At 43.4% G+C, this 22,704-nt stretch overlaps 2 protein-coding genes across 2 annotated transcripts in view; both read left to right on the top strand.

Annotated features, from left to right (window-relative positions):
* The window catches only part of DNAAF4 (dynein axonemal assembly factor 4), a 68,018-nt gene that overhangs the window by 35,237 nt on the left and 10,077 nt on the right, over positions 1 to 22,704 (top strand). The window contains exons 5-6 of the mRNA XM_032174305.2: positions 10,662 to 10,807; positions 19,435 to 19,544. Coding sequence (XP_032030196.1) covers positions 10,662 to 10,807; positions 19,435 to 19,544 — 256 coding nt within the window. The remainder of the gene's footprint in view (positions 1 to 10,661; positions 10,808 to 19,434; positions 19,545 to 22,704) is intronic.
* Positions 15,676 to 16,444, top strand: LOC116481672 (acyl-coenzyme A thioesterase THEM4-like). Its single transcript, XM_032753490.2, has one exon. It carries the CDS (start codon positions 15,676 to 15,678, stop codon positions 16,399 to 16,401), a length of 726 nt encoding a protein of 241 aa, XP_032609381.1. The 3' UTR covers positions 16,402 to 16,444.

The raw sequence follows: 22,704 nt of genomic DNA, 5'->3' as shown, positions 1-22,704 counted from the left end.
CCTGTTGGACTAATTCTTTTATCATTATATAATGTCCTTTTTTATCTTTTCAAACTGTTGTTGCTTTAAAGTCTGCTTTGTTTTGTGTAAGAATAGCTACTCCTGGCTAGGCGCAGTGGCTCACTCGTATAGTCCCGCACTTTGGGAGGCTGAGGCGGGCAGATCACGAGGTCAGGGGTTTGAGACCAGCCGGGCCAACATGGTGAAACTCTGTCTCTACTAAAAATACAAAAATTAGCCAGGCGTGGTGGCATGTGCCTGTAGTCCCAGCTACTTGTAAGGCTAAGGCAGGAGAATCGCTTGACCCCAGGAGGCAGAGGTTGCAGTGAGCCAAGATTGCGCCACTGCACTGCAGCCTGGGCAACAGAAGGAGACTCTGTCTCAAAAAAAAAAGAAAGGAAGAAAAAAGAATAGCTACTCCTGCTGACTTTGGTGTCCATTTGCATGGAATATCTTTTTCCACCTTGTTTATAAGTCCTTATATGTTAGGCAAGTCTGTTAAAAGACTTACTTGGTTGGTTGATTTTTACCCATTTGACATTCTGTATGTTTTAAGTGGAGTGTTTAGGCCATTTACATTCAACATCAGTATTGAGATGTGAGGTACTATTCTATGCATCATGCTAGTTGTTGCTGTACCTTATTTTTTTTTCATTGTGTTATTGTTTTATAGGTCCTGTGAGATTTATGCTTTAAGGAGGTTCTATTTTGGTACATTTTGAGGTTTTGTTTCAATATTAAAACTTCTTTTAGCATTTATTGTAGTGCTGGCATGGTAGTGACAAATTCAGCATTTGTTTGTTTGAAAAAGACTTTATCTCACCTCTGGTTATGAAGCTTAGTTTCACTGGGTACAAAATTCTTAGCTGATAATTATTTTGTTTAAGGAGGCTAAAGATAGGACCCCCATCCCTTCTGGCTTGCAGGGCTTCTGCTAAGAAATCTGCTGTTAATCTGATAGGTTCTCCTTTACACATTACCTGATGCTTTTGCCTCACAGCTCTTTTGAGACAGAGTCTTGCTCTGTCACCCAGGGTAGAGTGCAGTAGCACGATCTCGGCTCACTGCAACCTCCAACTCCTGGGTTCAAGCAATTCTCCTGCCTCAGCCTCCTGAATAGCTGGGATTACAGGCACCCGCCACCATGCCTGGCTAATTTTTGTATTTTTAGTAGAGATGGGGTTTCACCATCTTGGTTGGCCAGGCTGGTCTTGAACTCCTGACTTCGTGATCTACCCGCCTTGGCCTCCCGAAGGTGCTGAGATTACAGGTGTGGGCCACCGCGCCCGACCTTGCCTCACAGCTCTTAAGATTCTTTCTTTCGTCTTTACTTTAGACAATGTGATGACTGTGTACCTAGGCAATGATCTTTTTGCAATGAATTCCCCAGGTGTTCTTTGAGCTTCTTGTATTTGGATGTCTAGATCTCTAGCAAGACCATGGAAGCTTTTCTCGATTATTCCCTGAAGTATGTTTTCCAAACTTTTAGATTTCCCTTCTGCCTTAGGAGCATCAGTTATTCTTATGTTTGCTTATTTACATAATCTCAGATTTCTTGGAGGCTTTGTTCATTTTTTAAAATTCTTTTTTTCTTTGTCTTTGTTGGATTAGGTTCATTTGAAAACCTTGTCTTTGAGCTCTGAAGTTATTTCTTCTACTTGTTCAAATCTGTTGTTGAAACTTTCCAGTATATTTTGCATTTCTTTAAGTGTGTCTTTCATTTCCAGAAGTTTTGATTATTTTTTCTTTATAATATCTATTTCTCTGGAGAGTTTTCCATTCATATCCTCCTTTTTTTTTTAATTTCTTTAAGTTGATTTTCGCCTTTCTCTAGTGCCTCCTTGAGGAGCTTAATAATCAACCTTCTGAATTATTTATCTGGCAATTCACAGATTTCTTCTTAGTTTAGATCCATTGCTGGAGAGCTAGTATGATCTTGTGGGGGTGTTACAGAACCTTGTATTGTCATATTACTAGAATTACTTTTCTGGTTCCTTCTCATTTGAGTAGACGGTTTCAGTGGTAAGATCTGAAACTCAAGGGCTACTGTTCAGATTCTTCTGTCCCATGGGTGTTCCCTTGATGTGGTGCCCTCCCCCTGCCACTAGGGATGGGGCTTCCTGAGAGCCAGACTGCGGTGATTGTTATTGCCCTTCTATTTTCTAGCACCCAGTTGGGCCCCAGGCTGGTGCTGGGGAATGTCTGCAAAGAGCCCTGTGATGTGATCCGCAGGTCTCCCAGCCATGGATACCAGCACCTGTTCTGGTGGTGGCAGGTGAGTGAAGTGGATTCTGGTGGAGTCTTTTGTTGTAATTTCGTTTAGTGCACTGCAAGTACTGGTTATGCTAGCAGTGGAGTTGTCACGTGGACAGATTAAGGACCTCTGGCTAGACAGGGTGTTGCAGGAAGTGGAATTAGCTGTTGTTTTCTCCTTCTTTGGAGCAGGGTTGTTCTGTTATGAGTTGCTATGGTGGCTTGAGTTGGTTGGGCTCCACCCAGGAGGTGGCACTTTCAAGAGGGCACCAGCTGCAGTACAGAAGAGAGATATAATCTTGATGTTGGTGGGGACAAGTACTCAGGTTTCTCAGGTGATGGGCAGGGCCATGGAGCAGGTAGAGAAAAACCATGAGGTGGGGGCAAGGTTAGTTGGGTCTGGGCTCAGACTCCCCTTGGGTGGGGCTTGCTGTGGCCACAGTGGGGGTGGAGGGGATTCTCAGGCCAATGGAGTTATGTTCCCAGGGGCATTATGGCTGCCTCTGCTGTGCCATACAGGTCACCAGGGAGGTGGGGGAAAGCCGGCAGTGACAGGCCTCACCTAGCTCCCAGACAGCCACCAAGGCCAGTCTCACTCCAGCCATGCCAGAGTTTATAGCCAGGCAGTCGGTGAGCAGGGCTGAGATCTTGCCGCAGACTGTAAGCCTTGCCACTGAGACAGCAAGAGGGCTCTTAGGCCTCCCCAGTCCCTGCCTGCCCACACTATTGGCTGTGGCTTCTGCACTCGCATCTGTACTTCCCATTTGCTCGCGCTGCCACCAATTTTTGCTTAGGAAAATTCCTGCTCAAAGTTCAGCTGCAAGCTTCCTTCACCCTGCGGTCCTGCCCCAGTTCCACTGGCTGCCTTGCTGTCTCCAAGGACCTCTGTGAGAGCAGGCCAGGAATGGCTTCCTTGGTCTCCAGCTGGGGATGGAAGTGCCTATAGGGCTCTTCCTGCTGCTGCTTCTACTTTTATATTTTGCTCAGCTACCTAAATCTGTTTCAGCTCAGGGTAAAGTTAAATCCTTCCCCTGTGATCTGGATTTTCAGGTTCCCCGTTGGGAATGTATGTTTAGGGACTGACCTTTTCCTCTCTCACACTTTGGGAACTCACAGTTTTTCAGCTCTCTCAGGGCATTTGCAGCAGCAAACCACTTCTTTCAAAGGGTCTGTGAATTCTTTTTTTTTTTTTTTAATTTTATTATTATACTTCAGGTTTTAGGGTACATGTGCACAATGTGCTGGTTTGTTACTTATGTATCCATGTGCCATGTTGGTTTCCTGCACCCATTAACTCGTCACTTAGCATTAGGTATATCTCCTAATGCTGTCCCTCCCCCCTCCCCCCACCCCACAACAGTCCCCGGAGTGTGATGTTCCCCTTCCTCTGTCCAAGTGTTCTCATTGTTCAATTCCCACCTATGAGTGAGAACATGCGGTGTTTGGTTTTTTGTCCTTGCGATAGTTTACTGAGAATGATGGTTTCCAGTTTCATCCATGTCCCTACAAAGGACATGAACTCATCATTTTTTATGGCTGCATAGTATTCCATGGTGTATATGTGCCACATTTTCTTAATCCAGTCTGGGTCTGTGAATTCTTTCAGTTTTCCTACGGTGTTTCTTGTGGCGTTCCTGAAGTGATTCTTGGAGTAAAAGTTCACAATGTGAGTCTCCAGATGCTGTTCTGTCCATCCAATTGGCAGCTGCATGTTAATCCTGTCTCCGATCTGCCATTTTCCCTCCTATCTCCCACAGAATATAATTCTATACTGAAAGCTACGAGTTTGATTTTATCTAATTTTAGAATATTAAACTTTGTTTTGGATGCATTTTCTGCCGGGTGCAGTGGCTCACGCCTGTAATTCCAGACCTTTAGGAGGCTGAGGTGGGCAGATCACCTGAAGTCGGGTGTTCAAGACTAGCCTGACCAACATGGAGAAACCCTGTCTCTACTAAAAATACAAAACTAGCCGGGTGTGGTGGTGGGTGCCAATAATCCCAGCTACTCGGGAGGTGCTGAGGCAGGAGAATCGCTTGAACCCAGGAGGTGGAGGTTGCAGTGAAGCGAGATCGTGCCATTGCACTCCAGCCTGGGCAGCAAGAGTGAAACTTCGTCTCAAAAAAAAAAAAAGAAATATTTAGTATTTTCCTCACATAAGTCACTATTGAATTCCTATAAATTTAACATTTTAGTGTAAAATCACATATATAATAATAATAATTAACATTTATTAGCTGACTACTATGTGCCAGGGGATTTTATTGCTTGGGTCACTCAGTCTTCACAACACTTCAGTCTAAGTGCTGCTATTCTTATTTTAGAGGAAATAGATGTTCAGAAAAAAAAAAAAAAAACTATGAATAAGTAAACTTGTGGGATTTGAACCCAGATCTGGTCTGCATCTGAAACCTGTGCTATTTCCACCAGGTTATATGTCTTTACAACTTTAACAGTGAGGCTTGGCATGTTGAAAAGTCATTTAGAGCCTGGTCATGGTGGCTCACGCCTGTAATCCCAGCACTTTGGGAGCCTGAGGTGGGCAGATCACCTGAGGTTAGGAGTTCCAGACCACCCTGGGCAACATGACGAAACCCTGTCTCTACTAAAAATGCAAAAATTAGCCAGGCATGGTGGCGTGCGCCTGTAGTCCCAGCTACTCAGGAGGCTGAGGCAGGAGAATCACTTGAACCCAGGAGGTGGAGGCTGCAGCGAGCCAAGATCGCGCCACTGCGCTCCAGTGTGGGTGACAGAGTGAGACCCTGTCTCAAAAAAACAAAAACAAAAAAAGTCATTTAGATTGAATATTTATATATATATATATATAAATATTCAATTTGCTAATATTTTATAAGCAATTGTCACATTTATCTTCATATTGAGGTTCAGTTATATTTTTCATTCCTCATACTGTTCTTGTCTAGATTGTATACCAAATTATACCAGACCCATATACTATAGAGCATTTTTCTTTTTCTACTATTTGAAACAATATAGTTAGATAAGAGAAATATCTGTTGTTTTAAAGTTTAGTGAAACTTCCCCTAAAACTGTCTAGGTCTGGAGTTTTTTTATGGAGGTTTTTTTTTTTTTTTAAATAGATTTAGTTTCTATAATAGTTATTGATTATTGAAATTTTCCAAAGTCAATTTTGGTAATTTGTCTTCTAAATTGTGCGTTTTATCTATTCAAATTCATTTCCATAAAGTTTTTATTTACTTATCTCTACTTTATCTATAATTATATAATTTATTAATTTCTAATATTGTTCTTTTTTTTGAGACAGGATATCACCCTGTCACCCAGGATGAAGTACAATGGATCTAGCTTGATCCTTAATAAAGTAATCTATCCTTTGTTTCTGGTTGTTTTAAAATTCTTTCCCTTGGTATATTATGGGTTCATTAGTATAAGTTCAATTTTACATTTATTTATCTCATAATATCATCACTTGGAGCATGCTGTCACTCAGAGAACTTTGTCATTCATCAATTCTGGGAATTTCAAAACTATTGTCTTCAAATATTACCTTCTTGGCTCATGCCTGTAATCTCAGCACTTTGGGAGGCTGAGGTGGGCGAATTACTTGAGACCAGGAGTTCGAGACCAGCCTGGCCAACATGGTGAAACCCCATCTCTACTAAAAATACAAAAATTAGCTGGCTGTGGTGGCACATAGCTGTAATTCCAGCTACTTGGGATACTGAGGCATGAGAATTGCTTGAACCCAGGAGGCAGAGGCTGCAGTGAGCCAAGATCGTGCCACTGCACTCTAGCCTGGGTGACAGAGTGAGACTGTCTCAAAAACAAAAACCAAAACAAACAAATATTACATTATTGTATTCTCTTGTTTTCAATATATATTTTCAAATTACACAGATGTTTTTCTTTTTTTTTTTGAGACGGAGTCTTGCTCTGTCATCCAGGCAGGAGTGCAGTGGCACGATCTCAGCTCACTGCAACCTCCGCCTCCTGGGTTCAAGCAATTCTCCTGCCTCAGCCTCCTTAGTGGCTAGGACTACAGATGTGCACTACCGCACCAGGCTAATTTTTGTATTTTTAGTAGACACGGGGTTTCACCATATTGGCCACACTGATCTTGAATTCCTGACCTCAAGCGATCTACCTGTCTTGGCCTCCCAAAATGCTGGGATTACAGGCGTGAGCCACCACACCTGGCCAACTTTCTTGTATTCTCTATCTTCCTCAGCTATGTTCTGTATAATATCCTCAGATCTATCTTCTAGTTTATAAATTTTCTTCAACCATGACTAATTTTATGTTATACTTGTCCAAGATGTTTTTAATTTCAGTGACAATATTTTTCATTTTGAAAGTTCTGTTTTTTGGCCAGGCAGGGTGGCTCATGCCTGTAATCCCAGCACTTTGGGAGGCCGAGGCGGGCAGATCATGAGGTCAGGAGATGGAGACCATTCTGGCTAACACGGTGAAACCCCGTCTCTACTAAAAGTACAAAAAATTAGCTGGACATGGTGGTGGGCGCCTGTAGTCCCAGCTACTCGGAGAGGCTGAGGCAGGAGAATGGCGTGAACCCGGGAGGCAGAGCTAGCAGTGAGCCGAGATCACGCCACTGCACTCCAGCCTGGGCGACAGAGCGAGACACTGTCTCAAAAAAAAAAAAAAAAAAAGAACTTTTTTTTTCACACCTCTCTGTTCTTTGTCACTAGCTTCTTAGTTTTCATTATTGATGTTAGCCTGTCTTTACTGGCTTTAAGTAAGTATGTTTAAAATGATTAATCTCAGCCGGGCGTGGTGGCTCAAGCCTGTAATCCCAGCACTTTGGGAGGCTGAGGTGGGCGGATCACAAGGTCAGGAGATCGAGACCATCCTGGCTAACACGGTGAAACCCTGTCTCTACTAAAAAACACAAAAAATTAGCCGGGCGTGTTGGCGGGCGCCTGTATTCCCAGCTACTCGGGAGGCTGAGGCAGGAGAATGGCGTGAACCCAGGAGGTGGAGGTTGCGGTGAGACAAGATCGCGCCACTGCACTCCAGCCTGGGGGACAGAGAAAGACTCCGTCTCAAAAAAAAAATAAAATAAAAAATAAAATAAAATAAAATAAAATGATTAATCTCTTTCAGATTGTTGTGCTATTTCAAAGTCTTGGGGAGCCAGTCGTCTTATTTGTTGTGTCTGCTGATTGTTCCTCATACTGGATTGTTTCCTCTTGTGAATTGTGCTTTTTTGCCTGACCGCTAATCTTCTGCAAAAACTTCTTAGTGTGTATGTATGAGGAAATAGCATATATTCTTATTTGCAAAAGACTTGGTGATGAGGAATACCTGGAGCCTCAATTTCTTACAAGAGACATTGTTTCCAAGCTTCACTTTCTAAGATTAGTGAGCAGAGATCATATAAGCATCCTTTTCACTAAGAGTGACACCCACTGGGCATGGTGGCTCACGCCTGTAATCCCAGCACTTTGGGAGGCCGAGGTGGGTGGCTCATGAGGTCAGGAGTTTGAGACCAGCCTGGCCAACATGGTGAAACCCGTGTCTACTAAAAATACAAAAAAATTAGCTGGGCATGGTGGTGCACGTCTGTAATTCCAGCTACTCAGGAGGCTGAGGCAGGAGAATCGCTTGAACCCGGGAGGTCCTGCCCTTCTATGATTCTAGTTTCATTTCCACCTCCCCACCTCTGTACCTATATCAGCATTAAATTTCCAGTCTCCAGCCATTGATATTAATCTATTTGCATCTAAAGTCTTTCCAAACAGCTTTGTGTCAGCTTTGGAGATGACCCTGGCTTTCAGTTCGGTGATGAAGCCTTTCCTTTACTGACTTTTGAAACTGAACTATATATTGAACCTTTTGTTTATTTATTTTTTATCAAGAATTTGTATGTGTTCATAACATTTTACCTTTTCATAAAATTGCATGTAAAACTTTGTAGTAAAAGTTTTAACCTGTGTTGTTACAAACAGCAAATTTCTTTTTTATGTTTTGCAATTTGCAAATAGCAAATAGAAGAGTTTGTAACTTAGATACACGAGTTTGGAAATTATATATCTTATTTTTACTGTAACTAGTGGTCACTTTAATATTTTTTATAAACACATGAAGATTTGTTTTTGTAGCAATCTAGTTTTTTTTAGTTCTCCTCATGGGATAATAGTGATGATTTCCTGCATGTTCTATGTCGTATTAATCATTAGTATTATTAGTAATCTGAGGTAAAATGAAGTATGCTTCATTTTTACTTTCTATTCTATTTTCCTTTTCCGTTTTTTTTTTTTTTTTTTCAGTGAGACTTGCTCTGTTGTCCAGGCTGGAGTGCAGTGGTGTGATCTTGGCTCACTGCAGCCTCTGCCTCCCAGGTTCAAGTGATTCTCTTGCCTCAGCTTCCCAAATAGCTGGGATTACAGGTGCCTGCCACCACCCCTGACTTATTTTTTGTATTTTTAGTAGAGATGAGGTTTCACTATGTTGGCCAAGGTGGTCTCCAACTGCTGACCTCAAGTGATCCACCCACCTCAGCCTCCCAAAGTGCTAGGATTACAGCCGTGAGCCGCCGCGCCCAGACCTATTTTCTTTCTTTTATATTACTATTTAAAAATATTATTTACAGGCCAGGCGCGGCCTGATCATGAGGTCAGGAGATCGAGACCGTCCTGGCTAATACGGTGAAACCCCATCTCTACTAAAAATACAAAAAATTAGCCAGCCATGGTGGCGGGCGCCTGTAATCTCAGCTACTCGGGAGGCTGAGGCAGGAGAATGGTGTGAACCCGAGAGGCGGAGCTTGCAATGAGCTGAGATGGCGCCACTGCACTCCAGCCTCGGGGGACAGACCGAGACTCTGCCTCAAAAAAAAAAAAAAAAAATTATTTACAGACTGGGTGTGGTGGCTCATACTTGTAATCTCAGCACTTTGAGAGGCCAAGATGGGAGGATTGCTTGAGCCCAGAAGTTCAAGACCAGCCTGGGCAACAAAACAAGACCCCATCTCTACAAAAAAGCATACAAACACAAAATTAGCCACGTATGGTGGTGCGCACCTGTAGTCCCTGCTCTTGAGAGGCTGAGATGGGAGGATTGCTTGAGCCAAGGGGCTCAAGGCTGCAGTGTGCTGTGATTGCATCACTGCACTCCAGCCTCGGTGACGGTAATAACCCTGTCTCTAAAAAAAAAAGATGTTATTTACAACATTTTTAGCGTGTTCTCCACTGCTTTAGAAAACCCATCCTTTTTCATTTTGCTCTCAAATTCCCCACTCCTGGGTTCTTAATGTTATTTCTCTGTGTTCTGGAACATTTCTTTGAGTAATGTATTCACAGAAGATGACTAGGTAGTGTTGGCTGAGTTCTTACATACCTAGAAATGTCTTTTGCCATTATGAGTGAGCAACAGTTAACCTGGATATAAAATTATTGGGAACTTGTACTAGGTAGGTTCAAGCCGAGCATTGTAAAATAAAGCCCCAAATGTACAGATCAAATAAAGATAAAAATTTAGTTCTCTTTAATGTAATACTTTGTTATGCAACAGTAGTCAATGACTGTGTCCCATAAGGCCATCCTGGCTGATGGGATCACCTCTGTTATCACATTATTTGGCTTTCATCTTTGAGTCTAAGAGCGCTCCTTCCCCCCTTGCCCCCGTCCTTTGAAATGTCTAGTCAAGACCCTTTCCTAGTTTTTGTTTGTTTGTTTGTTGGAGACGGAGTCTCACTCTGTCGCCCAGGCTGGAGTGTATGGCACGATCTTGGCTAACTGTAACCTCCGCCTCCCAGGTTCAAGCAAGTCTCCTGCCTCAGCCTCCCGAGTAGCTGGGATTATAGGTACATGCCACAGGCCTGGCTAATTTTTATATTTTTAGTAGAGACAGGGTTTCATCGTGTTGGCCAGGCTGGTCTTGAACTCCTGACCTCAGGTGATTGGCCTGCCTTGGCCTCCCAAAGTGCTGTGATTACAGACATGAGCCACTGCACCCATCCTTGCCAGTTCTCATTAGTTCTCTTTGATAGCTAAAACCTCTTACACTATTATAAGAAAGCATATAGGAGATAAAGTATATAGGAGACATTGCTATAGAGTTTAAGGAGATAGAGGTGGTATTGGCAGTGGCGGTTTTGCCTATGTGCCCTTCTCTAGAGTTGATGTAGAGTTGCCTAGAGTATCCTCCCTTGGAGTTGATGTGAATTAAACACTGTGGTTTTACAAAGAGAACCCCAGAAAGGTAGCTGAGGCCATTGATAAAGAGCAGGTAGGTCATTAGCTGCCATATTATCAGTTCTAAATTTTGCATTCTTTTCTTGCAGAAAATATATTTGATTTATTTGTTTAGGATTTGGGGGTGAGCTTTGATGTGTAATTACTTTATCAGTTGATTGTTAACTAGAAAATGAGAAATAAGTGACTTGTTTGCTACCATTGTTTTTGAAGGGAGAAATTCAGAAAATATATTTACTGAGAAGTTAAAGGAAGACAGTATTCCTGCTCCTCGCTCTGTTGGCAGTATTAAAATCAACTTTACCCCTCGAGTATTCCCAACGGCTCTTCGTGAATCACAAGTAGCAGAAGAGGAGGAGGTAGGTATACTTACTCTAGTTACAATTACCACAAATGAAAATACTTTATTTTTATTTCATCTATTGAAATTACTACTGGTTCTGAAATTCTTAAGTATTTATTACACTAAAGAAATAACGTCATGAATATATTTTAGAATTTCCTTATGAGAAAATATATTTTGCAGATTTTTTTGGCTCCAGAATAGTGATAAGAGAACACTGATTTAATATATGTACAGTAGGCCGGGCGCAGTGGCTCACGCCTGTAATCCCAGCACTTTGGGAGGCCGAGGTGGGTGGATCGCTTGAGGTCAGGAGTTCAAGACCAACCTGACTAACATGGGGAAACCCCATCTGTACTAAAAATACAAAAAGTAGCCAGGTGTGGTGGTGCATACCTGTAATTCCAGCCGCTCAGGAGGCTGAGGCAGAAGAATTGCTTGAACAGGGGATTCAGAGGTTGCCCTGAACTGAGATCTTGCCACTGCACCCCAGCTTGGGTGACAGAGCAAGACTCCATCACAAAACAATGAAAAACTTACATATATATACATATATGTACAGTATTGTGTATTCCAAGAGATAAACTGTTGTACTTGCCATTTATTTTATCAAATACATCATATTCTATAATGTTAATAAATGTATAAACTCTGGATCAGTATGTGTTTGGAAAGAAGAGATTTGGAAATTATTAATGTATCATTTCAACTAATTATTACCAATAACAGGTATTTCTAATGTGACATTTTAGAATTAATATCTTCCATCCATTTATAAATTCCTAAGCCCTGGATTTCAAGTATTGTATCTTTAGTTATATTAGCACTAAGAACTACATTTTTTTGGCTGGGTGCAGTGGCTTATGCCTGTAATCCCAGCACTTTGGGAGGCCGAGGTGGCAGGATCACCTGATGTCAAGAGTTTGAGACCAGCCTGACCAACATGGTGAAACCCCGTCTCTACTAAAAATACAAAAATTAGCCAGGCGTGGTGGTGGGCACCTGTGATCCCAGCTACTAGGGGGGCTGGGGCAGGAGAATAGCTTGAACTCAGGAGGTGGAAGTTGCAGTGAGCTGAGATTGCGCCATTGTACTCGAGCCTGGGCAACACAGTGAGACTTTGAATCAAAAAAAAAAAGTGGTTTTTTTTTGTTTGTTTGTTTTTTGAGATGGAGTTTTTGTTCTTGTTGCCCAGGCTGGTGTGCAGTGGGCACAATCTCAGTTCACTGCAACCTCCTCCTCCCAGGTTCAAGCAATTCTCCTGCCTCAGCCTCCCTAGTAGCTGGGATTACAGGCGTGTGCCAGCATGTCTGGCTAATTTTTTGTATTTTTAGTAGAGATGGGGTTTCACCATGTTGGTCAGGCTGGTCTCAAACTCCTGACCTCAGGCGATCCACCCTCCTTGGCCTCCCAGTGTGCTGGGATTATAGGCATGAGCCACCATACCCAGCCAAGAACTGCATTTTTTTACTGCAAGGCTGAATTGATGCATCTTTGATTTGAAAAATTGTAGAAATAAGAAGATCCTTAAGGCATAATGACAAGCTGGGCGTGGTGGCTCACGCCTGTAATTCTAGCACTTTGGGAGGCCGAGGTGGGTGGATTACCTGAGGTCAGGAGTTTGAGACCAGCCTGGCCAACATGGTGAAACCCCATCGCTACTAAAAATACAAAAATCAGCCCGGTGTGGTGGCAGGCACCTGTAATCCCAGCTACTCGGGAGGCTGAGGCAGGAGAATCACTTGAACCCAGGAGCCGGAGATTGCAATGAGCTGAGATTGCACCATTTCACTCCAGCCTCGGTGAAAGAGCGAAACTCTGTCTCAAAAAAAAAAAAAAAGACATAATGACAATATAAATATTAATTATTTCATATTATTAAACTGTATTTTCTATATTTGTAACATTTCTATAATTATACAATTATAATAATAATAATTTTTTTTTTTTTTTCAGATGGAGTCTCGCTCTGTCCCCCAGGCTGGAGTGCAGTGGCGCAATCTCCACTCACTGCAAGCTCCACCTCGCGGGTTCATGCCATTCTCCTGCCTCAGCCTCCCGAGTAGCTGGGACTACAGGTGCCCACCACCACGCCTGGCTAATTTTCTGTATTTTTTAATAGAGACGGGGTTTCAACATGTTAGCCAGGATGGTCTCAATCTCCTGACCTTGTGATCCGCCTGCCTCGGCCTCCCAAAGTGCTGGGATTACAGGCGTGAGCCACTGCGCCCGGCCCATAGAATTATTTTTGAATTGTGTTTATACACACACACACACACACACACACACACACACACAGCTTTTTTTTTTTTTTTTTTGAGTTGGGGCTTGCTGTGCTGCCCAGGCTGGATTACAGTGGGACAATCATGGCTCACTGTAGCCTGGAACTCGTGGCCTCAAGTGACCTTCTGTATATTTTTCGGTACAGAAAAATGAAAATATAAAAGAGAATTTTAGATGAATTTCCTGGATGAACATCGATGCAAAAATCCTCAATAAAATACTGGCAAACCGAATCCAGCAGCACATCAAAAAGCTTATCCACCATGATCAAATGGGCTTCATCCCTGGGATGCAAGGCTGGTTCAACATACACAAATCAGTAAACGTAATCCAGCGTATAAACAGAACCAAAGACAAAAACCACATGATTATCTTAATAGATGCAGAAAAGGCCTTTGACAAAATTCAACAGCCCTTCATGCTAAAAACGCTCAATAAATTAGGTATTGATGGGCCGGACGCGGTGGCTCACGCCTGTAATCCCAGCACTTTGGGAGGCTGAGGCGGGTGGATCACAAGGGCAGGAGATCGAGACCCCGGTGAAACCCCGTCTCTACTAAAAATACAAAAAATTAGCTGGGCACGGTGGCAGGCACCTGTAGTCCCAGCTACTCCAGAGGCTGAGGCAGGAGAATGGTGTGAACCCGGGAGGCGGAGCTTGCAGTGAGCCAAGATGCGCCACTGCACTCCAGCCTGGGCGACAGAGCGAGACTCCGTCTCAAAAAAAAAAAAAAAACATTAGGTATTGATGGGACGTATCTCAAAATAATAAGAGCTATTTATGACAAACCCGCAGCCAATATCATACTGAATGGGCAAAACTGGAAGCATTCCCTTTGAAAACTGGCACAAGACAGGGATGCCCTCTCTCACCATTCCTATTCAACACTGCATAGTGTTGGAAGTTCTGGCCAGGGCAATCAGGCAGGAGAAAGAAATAAAGGGTATTCAATTAGGAAAAGAAGAAGTCAAATTGTTCCTGTTTGCAGATGACATGATTGTATATTTAGAAAACCCCATCATCTCAGCCGAAAATCTCCTTAAGCTGTTAAGCAACTTCAGCAAAGTCTCAGGATACAAAATCAATGTGCAGAAATCACAAGCATTCCTATACACCAATAACAGACAAACAGAGAGCCAAATCATGAGTAAACTCCCATTCACAATTGCTACAAAGAGAATAAAATACCTAGGAATCCAACTTACAAGGGATGTGAAGGACCTCTTCAAGGAGAACTACAAACCACTGCTCAACGAAATAAAAGAGGACACAACCAAATGGAAGAACATTCCATGCTCATGGATAGGAAGAATCAATATTGTAAAAATGGCCATGCTGCCCAAGGTCATTTATAGATTCAATGCCATCCCCATCAAGCTACCAATGACTTTCCTCAAAGAATTGGAAAAAAAATTACTTTAAAGTTCATATGGAACCAAAAAAGAACCCACATTGCCAAGACAATCCTAAGCCAAAATAACAAAGCTGGAGGCATCACGCTACCTGACTTCAAACTACACTACAAGGCTACAGTAACCAAAACAGCATGGTACTGGTACCAAAACAGAGATATAGATCAATGGAACAGAACAGATCCCTCAGAAATAATACCACACATCTACAACCATCTGATCTTTGACAAACCTGACACAAACAAGAAACGGGGAAAGGATTCCCTATGTAATAAATGGTGCTGGGGAAACTGGCTAGCCATATGTAGAAAGCTGAAACTGGATTCCCTCCTTGCACCTTATACAAGAATTAATTCAAGATGGATTAAAGACTTAAAAACCATAAAAACCCTAGAAGAAAACCTAGGCAATACCATTCAGGACATAGGCATGGGCAAGGACTTCATGTCTAAAACACCAAAAGCAATGGTAACAAAAGCCAAAATTGACAAATGAGATCTAATTAAAGAGCTTCTGCACAGCAAAAGAAACTACCATCAGAGTGAATAGGCAACCTACAGAATGGGAGAAAATGTTTGCAACCTACTCATCTGACACAGGGCTAATATCCAGAATCTACAAAGAACTCAAACAAACTTACAAGAAAAAAACAACCCCATCGAAAAGTGGGCGAAGGATATGAACAGACACTTCTCAAAAGAAGACCCTTAAGTAGCCAAAAGAGACATGAAAAAATGCTCATCATCACTGGCCATCAGAGAAATGCAAATCAAAACCACAATGAGATACCATCTCACACCAGTTAGAATGGCGATCTTTAAAAAGTCAAGAAACAACAGATGCTGGAGAGGATGTGGAAAAATAGGAACACTTTTACACTGTTGGTGGGACTGTAAACTAGTTCAACCATTGTGGAAGACAGTGTGGCGATTCCTTAAGGATCTAGACCTAGAAATACCATTTGACCCAGCCATCCCATTACTGGGTATATACCCAGAGGATTATAAATCATGCTGCTATAAAGACACATGCACACGTATGTTTATTGCGGCACTATTCACAATAGCAAAGACTTGGAACCAACCCAAATATCCATCAATGATAGACTGGATTAAGGAAATGTGGCAGTAGTGTGTGCCATCCAGGGCTAGAGCAAGCGTGGCCCCACGGCCTGCGCAGCCCTGAGCCATGCTGAGGAGCTGCGCCGGGCACCTCCGCACGCTGGGGGCCCTTTGCCGGCTGCCGCTGGTAGGCCGGCGCCTGCCGGGTCGTGAGCCACGACCCGCGCTGAGGTCATTTTCTTCTGAGGAAGTCATTCTTAAGGACTATTCTGTCCCCAACCCCAGCTGGAACAAGGACCTAAGACTGCTCTTTGACCAGTTTATGAAGAAATGTGAAGACGACTCCTGGAAACGTTTGCCTTCATATAAACGTACACCTACTGAAAGGATTCAAGACTTCAAAACCTGTTTTCTGGACCCAAAGCTTATGAAAGAAGAACAAGTGTCACAGGCCCAGCTCTTCACCAGACGCTTTGATGATGGCCTGGGCTTTGAATACATGATGTTCTGCAATGACGTTGAGAAAAGGATGGTTTGCTTATTTCAAGGAGGCTCTTACCTGGAAGGACCACCTGGATTCATTCATGGAGGTGCCATTGCAACCGTGCTTGATGCTACTGTTGGTATGTGTGCAATGATGGCTGGGGGAATTGTCATGACTGCCAATCTCAACATCAATTGTAAAAGACCTATCCCTCTTTGTTCTGTTGTTATGATAAATAGCCAACTTGATAAAGTTGAAGGAAAGAAATTTTTTGTTTCCTGTAATGTTCAGAGTGTTGATGAGAAGACCCTATACTCAGAGGCGACAAGCTTATTTATAAAGCTGAATCCTGCTAAAAGTCTGACATAAAGAGCTGCTGGTGAACTCCATCTCATTCTCTCCCCTCCAGAAGAAGCAGTTGTCCCCCAAATACTCTGCTCCCTCACTGCTGAATCCCTGTAGGGAGAAGCCTGCCAACAGTGACCTTCTGAAACAGCCTTCTGAATACAAGGAGGATTCAGCTTCCATCTTCTCAACTTTTTAACACAGAAACACTTCCTGCGAGCATTTCGACAACTCTCAGGCTGGGCACTGTGGCTCACGCCTATAATCCCAGCACTTTAGGAGGCCAAGGTGGGTGGATTGCCTGAGCTCAGGAGTTCAAGATCAGTCTGGACAACAGGATGAAACCCCGTCTCTACTAAAATACAAAAAATTAGCCGGGCATGGTGGCGTGCGCCTGTAGTCCCAGCTACTCAGGAGGCTGAGGCAGGAGAATTGCTTGAACCCGGGAGGTGGAGGTTGCAGTGAGCCAAGATCATGCCACATCACTCCAGCCTGGGCAACAGAACAAGAACCCATCTCAAAAAACAAACAAACAAAAAAAAAAACTCTGTCTCCTTAAGATATGTTACTTGCTCCACTGCAGACTAGAGAAATAAATGTGTATTGAAACTTTTACTGCGAACTTGGAAATGCTAGAAAACCAAGCATGAAGAATAAATACATGGCGGGGAACACACGGGCATGTGCATATGCATATACATTGTAAGTTAGTAAGTGAGAAAGCTAGCTTTGTTGTATCTGAACACATGAATCTTTTTGGTCAGAGTAGGAAGCACAGCCAGATCCTATAGGAATGAATAACTCAAATCTGTTGTCTGGGATTCTAGAGATTAAACCACTGTGCCATTCTAAAAAAAAAAAAGAAAAAAGAAAATGTGGCACATACACACCATGGAATACTATGCAGCCATAAAAAAGGATGGGTCATGTCCTTTGTAGGGACATGGATGAAGCTGGACAAAAAACCAAACACCGCATGTTCTCACTCATAGGTGGGAATTGAACAATGAGAACATTTGGACACAGGAAGGGGAACATCACACACCAGGGCCTGTTCTGGGGTGGTGGGAGGGGGTAGGGATAGCATTAGGAGTTACACCTAATGTAAATGACTGGTTAATGGGTGCAGCACACCAACATGGCACATGTATACATATGTAACAAACCTGCACGTTTTGTTCATATACCCTAGAACTTAAAGTATAATAAAAAAAAAATGAAAATACTATAACCCAGAAAGGCAAAATAATAATCACATGGGCTGGGCATGGTGGCTCACGCCTGTAATCCCAGCACTTTGGGAGGCTGAGGTGGGTGAATCACAAGGTCAGGAGTTTGAGACCAGCCTGGCCAACATGGTGAAACCCCGTCTCTACTAAAAATACAAAAATTGGCCGGGCACAGTGGCACACTCCTGTAATCCTAGCTGTTCAGGAGGCTGAGGCAGGAGAATTGCTTGAACCCAGGAGGCGGAGGTTGCGGTGAGCTGAGATCATGCCACTGCACTCCAGCCTGGGGGACAGAGTGCGAGCGTCTCAGAAAAAAAAAAAATAATAATAATATCACATGAACTCCCAGAAAGCAAGAAATTTGGCTAGAAATTTCATCTATTGTATTTCCACCAGCTATTGAGGTTTAAAAAAAAGTTTAAGGCCGGGCACAGTGGCTGAAGCCTGTGACCCCAGCACTTTGGGAGGCCAAGGCAGGTGAATCACAAGGTTAGGAGTTTGAGACCAGTCTGGCCCATATGGTGAAACCCTGTCTCTACTAAAAATACAAAAAATTAGCTGGGCGTGGTGGCACGTGCCTGTAGTCCCAGCTATTTGGGAGGCTGAGGCAGAAGAATCGCTTGAACCTGGGAGGCAGAGGGTACAGTGAACCGAGATTGTGCCACTGTACTCCAGCCTGAGCAACTGAGTGAGACTCTGTCTCAAAAAAAAAAAAAGTTTAATAATGTATAAATATGGCCAGGTGCAGTGGCCCACGCCTGTAATCCCAGCACTTTGGGAGGCCGAGGTGGGCGGATCACAAGGTCAGGAGATCGAGACCAAGGTGAAACCTCGTCTCTACTAAAAATACAAAAAATTAGCCGGGCGTGGTGGCAGGCGCCTGTAGTCCCAGCTACTCGGGAGGCTGAGGCAGGAGAATGGCGTGAACCCGGGAGGCGGAGCTTGCAGTGAGCCGAGATCATGCCACTGCACTCCAGCCTGAGTGACATAGCAAGACTCTGTCTCAAAAATATATATATAAATATTGCAAGATTAAAATCACCATCATCGGCCAGGCGTGGTGGCTCACGCCTGTAATCCCAGCACTTTGGGATTCTGAGGTGGGTAGATCAGGAGGTCATGTGTTCAATACCAGCCTGGCCAAAATAGTGAAACCCTGTCTCTACTAAAAATACAAAAAGTAGCCAGGCATGGTGGCACACACCTGTTATCCCAGCCACTCGGGAGGCTGAGGCAGGAGAATCACTTGAACCTGGGAGGTAGAGGTTACAGTGAGCCGAGATTGCGCCACTTGCACTGCAGCCTGGGTGACAGAGCAAGATGAAAAAAAATAATAATTACCACTATCAAGTAGTACGTTAATCTGCTCTGGCTGCTATAAACAAAATACCATAGACTGGGTGGCTTAAACAATAAACAGTCATTTCTTATAGTTCTGGAGGCTGGGAAATCCAAGATCAGGGTGCCAGCATGGTTCTTGGTAGGGGCGCTCATCATAACTTGCAGACAACCACTTTCTCACTGTGTCCACATAGTGGGTGGTGGAGCTCTGATCTCTTTCTCTTCTTATAAGGATAAACTCATTTTGGGAGCTCTCCTCTCATGACCTAAACCTCATTACCTCTGAGAAGCCCCATTTCCAAATACTGATTCACATTGATGGTTATGGCTTCAGTATATCAATTTGGAGGAGAGGTGGGGGAGACACAAACACTCAGTGCATAACAAATGATATTTCCATCCACTGGCAGAAGGTGGAAAATCTAAAAGGAAATGTTAATTAAAAAAGGACCTTTATATTCTTCGTAAGACTTCTTTCTCATTCTAGTGGCTACACAAACAAGCTGAGGCACGAAGAGCAATGAATACTGACATAGCTGAACTTTGCGATTTAAAAGAAGAAGAAAAGAACCCAGAATGGTTGAAGGATAAAGGAAAGTAAGTTGTTTGAACTCTGATCATGAGGTTTATCATGTATGAAGACATTAGTAGTTATCGTAGGACGAGTATGGGGGCTCATGCCTGTAATCCCAGCCCTTTGGGAGGCCGAGGTGGGATGATCACTTGAAGCCAGAAGTTCGAGACCAACCTGGGCAAAAAAGTGAGATTTTGTCTCTACAAAAAAACAAACAAAATAAAACATTAGCCTGGCATGGTGGTGAGGCACCTGTAGTCCCAGCTACTCAGAATGCTGGGGCGGGAGGATCCCTCAAGCCCAGTGCAGTGAGCTATGATTGTGCCACTGCACTCCAGTCTGGGCAACAGAGTGAGACCCTGTCTTTGAACAAAAAAAGTAGTTATCACATTCTGTAGATATTTTGTCTGTTTGTGTGTTGTTGGAGAAAGGTAATGCAAATAAGCAAATAAGGTAGACAGGGCCTCCATATTTTAAAAGTCAGATAACAAATAAGGCAGTGAGGCTCTAATTTTATTTTTTTATTTAAATGTCATAAAAATGAAAAAAATTCCATCTTTCAGAATGCTTATTAAAATTCCTTTTAAAATCCGTTTTACATTTGACGTAAGTCCTTCCTGATGTCTCCCATAAAAACAGTGTTTTTGCAAAGCTACAGCTGTTTTGATTATTCTTGTCCATTTTTTTTTTTTTGAGAAAGAGTCTCATTTTGTCGCCCAGGCTGGAGTGTAGTGGTGCAATCTCAGCTCACTGCAGCCTCTACCCCCCAGGTTCAAGCAGTTCTCCTGCCTCAGCCTCTCAAGTAGCTGGGATTACAGGCATCCACCACCACACCTGGCGAATCTTTTTTGTATTTTTAGTAGAGACGGGGTTTCACCATGTTGGTCAAGCTGGTCTCGAACTCCTGACCTCTAGTGATTCGTCCACCTTGGTCTCCCAAAGTGCTGGGATTACAGGCATGAGCCCTGGTGTGGGACCTATTCGAATCCATTTTTTTTTTTTTTTTTTTTGAGACGGAGTCTTGCTCTGTCGCCCAGGCTGGAGTGCAGTGGCACAATCTCGGCTCACTGCAAGCTCCGCCTCCCGGGTTCACGCCATTCTCCTGCCTCAGCCTCTCCGAGTAGCTGGGACTACAGGCGCCCGCCACCACGCCCGGCTAATTTTTTGTATTTTTAATAGAGACGGGGTTTCACCGTGGTCTCGATCTCCTGACCTCGTGATCCGCCCGCCTCGGCCTCCCAAAGTGCTGGGATTACAAGCGTGAGCCACCGCGCCCGGCCTTCGAATCCATTTTTAAAGATTACCATCTTACTGCCTTCCAGGTCAGTGGTATAAACACAAAAAAGATTACCATATTATCCCAGAAATTATCTTATATCTGGGCAGTGATTTTATTCATTTGTATATGGATTTTTTTTTTTTTTTTTGAGACGAAGTCTCACTCTTATTCCCCAGGCTGGAGTGTGATGGCACAATCTTGGCTCAATGCAAACTCTGCCTCCCAGGTTCAAGTGATTCTCCTGCCTCAGCCTCCTCAGTAGCTGGGATTACAGGCGCCTGCCACCACACCCAACTAATTTTTGTATTTTTAGTAGAGACAGGGTTTCACCATGTTGGCCAGGCTGGTCTCAAACTCCTGACCTCAGGTGATCTGCCCACCTTGACCTCCCAAAGTGCTGGGATTACAGGCGTGAGCCACTGCACCCGGCCATGAATATTTTAACATACTGATCAGAAACAGTGAATTCTGGTATATTCTGAATGGCAATTTGTGTTCATATTTTGAGGCGGCTATAGATATTATCTATTATATTTCATCATATACACTTCTGTGTTTATTTTCCTATTACTTCTATAACAAACTACCACAAAGTTAGTGGCTTAAAACAACACAAATTTATTATTTTATAGTTCTGTAATTCAGAAGTCCAAAATGAGTTTCACTGGGCCAAAATTAGGTGTCAGTTGCATTCCTTTTGAAGGCTCTAGGAGAAAAGCTATTTTCTTAAATTTCCAGCTTCTAAGCTGTTTGCATTCCTTGAATTGCGGCTCCCCAGCCACTGATTGCAGTATTCTGACCTCTGCTTCCACGATCTCTTCTCCTTTTCTGAGTCTCCTGCCTCCTTCTGTCTTTTATAAGGCCTCTTGTGTTTATGTAAGTCCCACCTCCATCATCCAGGGTACTCTCTCCATCAAACTCTTTAACTTAATCACATCTGCAGAGTCCTTTTTGCCATGTTAGGTAACATTCATAGGTTCTGGGATTAGAATATGGACATCTTTTTTTTTTGGTTGGGGGTGCATTATCTGTCTACCATAATATCTATATTTTTCCTTTCTTTCTACTTTTTCTTGGTCTTTTCTCTTGTCTGTTACAACACCTGGGATTGTTTTGTGGCGTTTAGCTGGAGTTGGCAATTTTTCTGAAGGTTAGAAGCCTGGAACTGACAGGTTGGTTCTTCTAACTCCCAAGAGTAAAACCATATATAATCTTTCCTCCTCTTTCTCTTCTTCCTTTCTTCCTTCCTATTCATTTATTGAGCCATTAAATAAGCAATTATTGATTGCTTGCTATTTGCCAGACTGTAGGCACTTACCAAGAGAAATCAGGAGGAGAGAGACATACACAGATACTTAAAACACTGTGTGGGAAGTACAATAACATGGAAAAGAACAAGGTAATAGGGCTGGGCGCAGTGGCTCACGCCTGAAATCCCAGCACTTTGGGAGGCTGAGGCGGGCGGATCACCTGCGGTCGGGAGTTCACCAGACTGAACAACAAGGAGAAACCCTGTCTCTACTAAAAGTGCAAAATTAGCCAGGCGTGGTGGCAGATGCCTGTAATCCCAGCTACTCAGGAGGCTGAGGCAGGAGAATTGCTTGAACCTGGGAGGTGGAGGTTGCGGTGAGTCGAGATTGTGCCACTGCACTCCAGCCTGGGTGACAGAGTGAGACTCCATCTCAAGATAAAAACAAAATTTCTGGCCAGGCATGGTGGCTCACGCCTATAATCCCAGCACTTTGAGAGGCCAAGGTGGGCGGATTACTTGAGGTCAGGATTTTGAGACCAGTCTGGCCAACATGGTGAAACCCCATTTCTACTAAAAACATAAAAATTGGCTGGGCACGGTGGCTCACTCCTGTAATCCCAGCACTTTGGGAGGCCGAGATGGGTGGATCACC

This window comes from Hylobates moloch, unplaced genomic scaffold (assembly GCF_009828535.3).
Source record: "Hylobates moloch isolate HMO894 unplaced genomic scaffold, HMol_V3 SCAFFOLD_14, whole genome shotgun sequence".
In the NCBI taxonomy this organism is placed as follows: Eukaryota; Metazoa; Chordata; class Mammalia; order Primates; family Hylobatidae; genus Hylobates; species Hylobates moloch.
The sequence above is the reverse complement of the archived record's forward strand: the minus strand, read 5'-3'. Positions and strand labels throughout refer to the sequence as shown.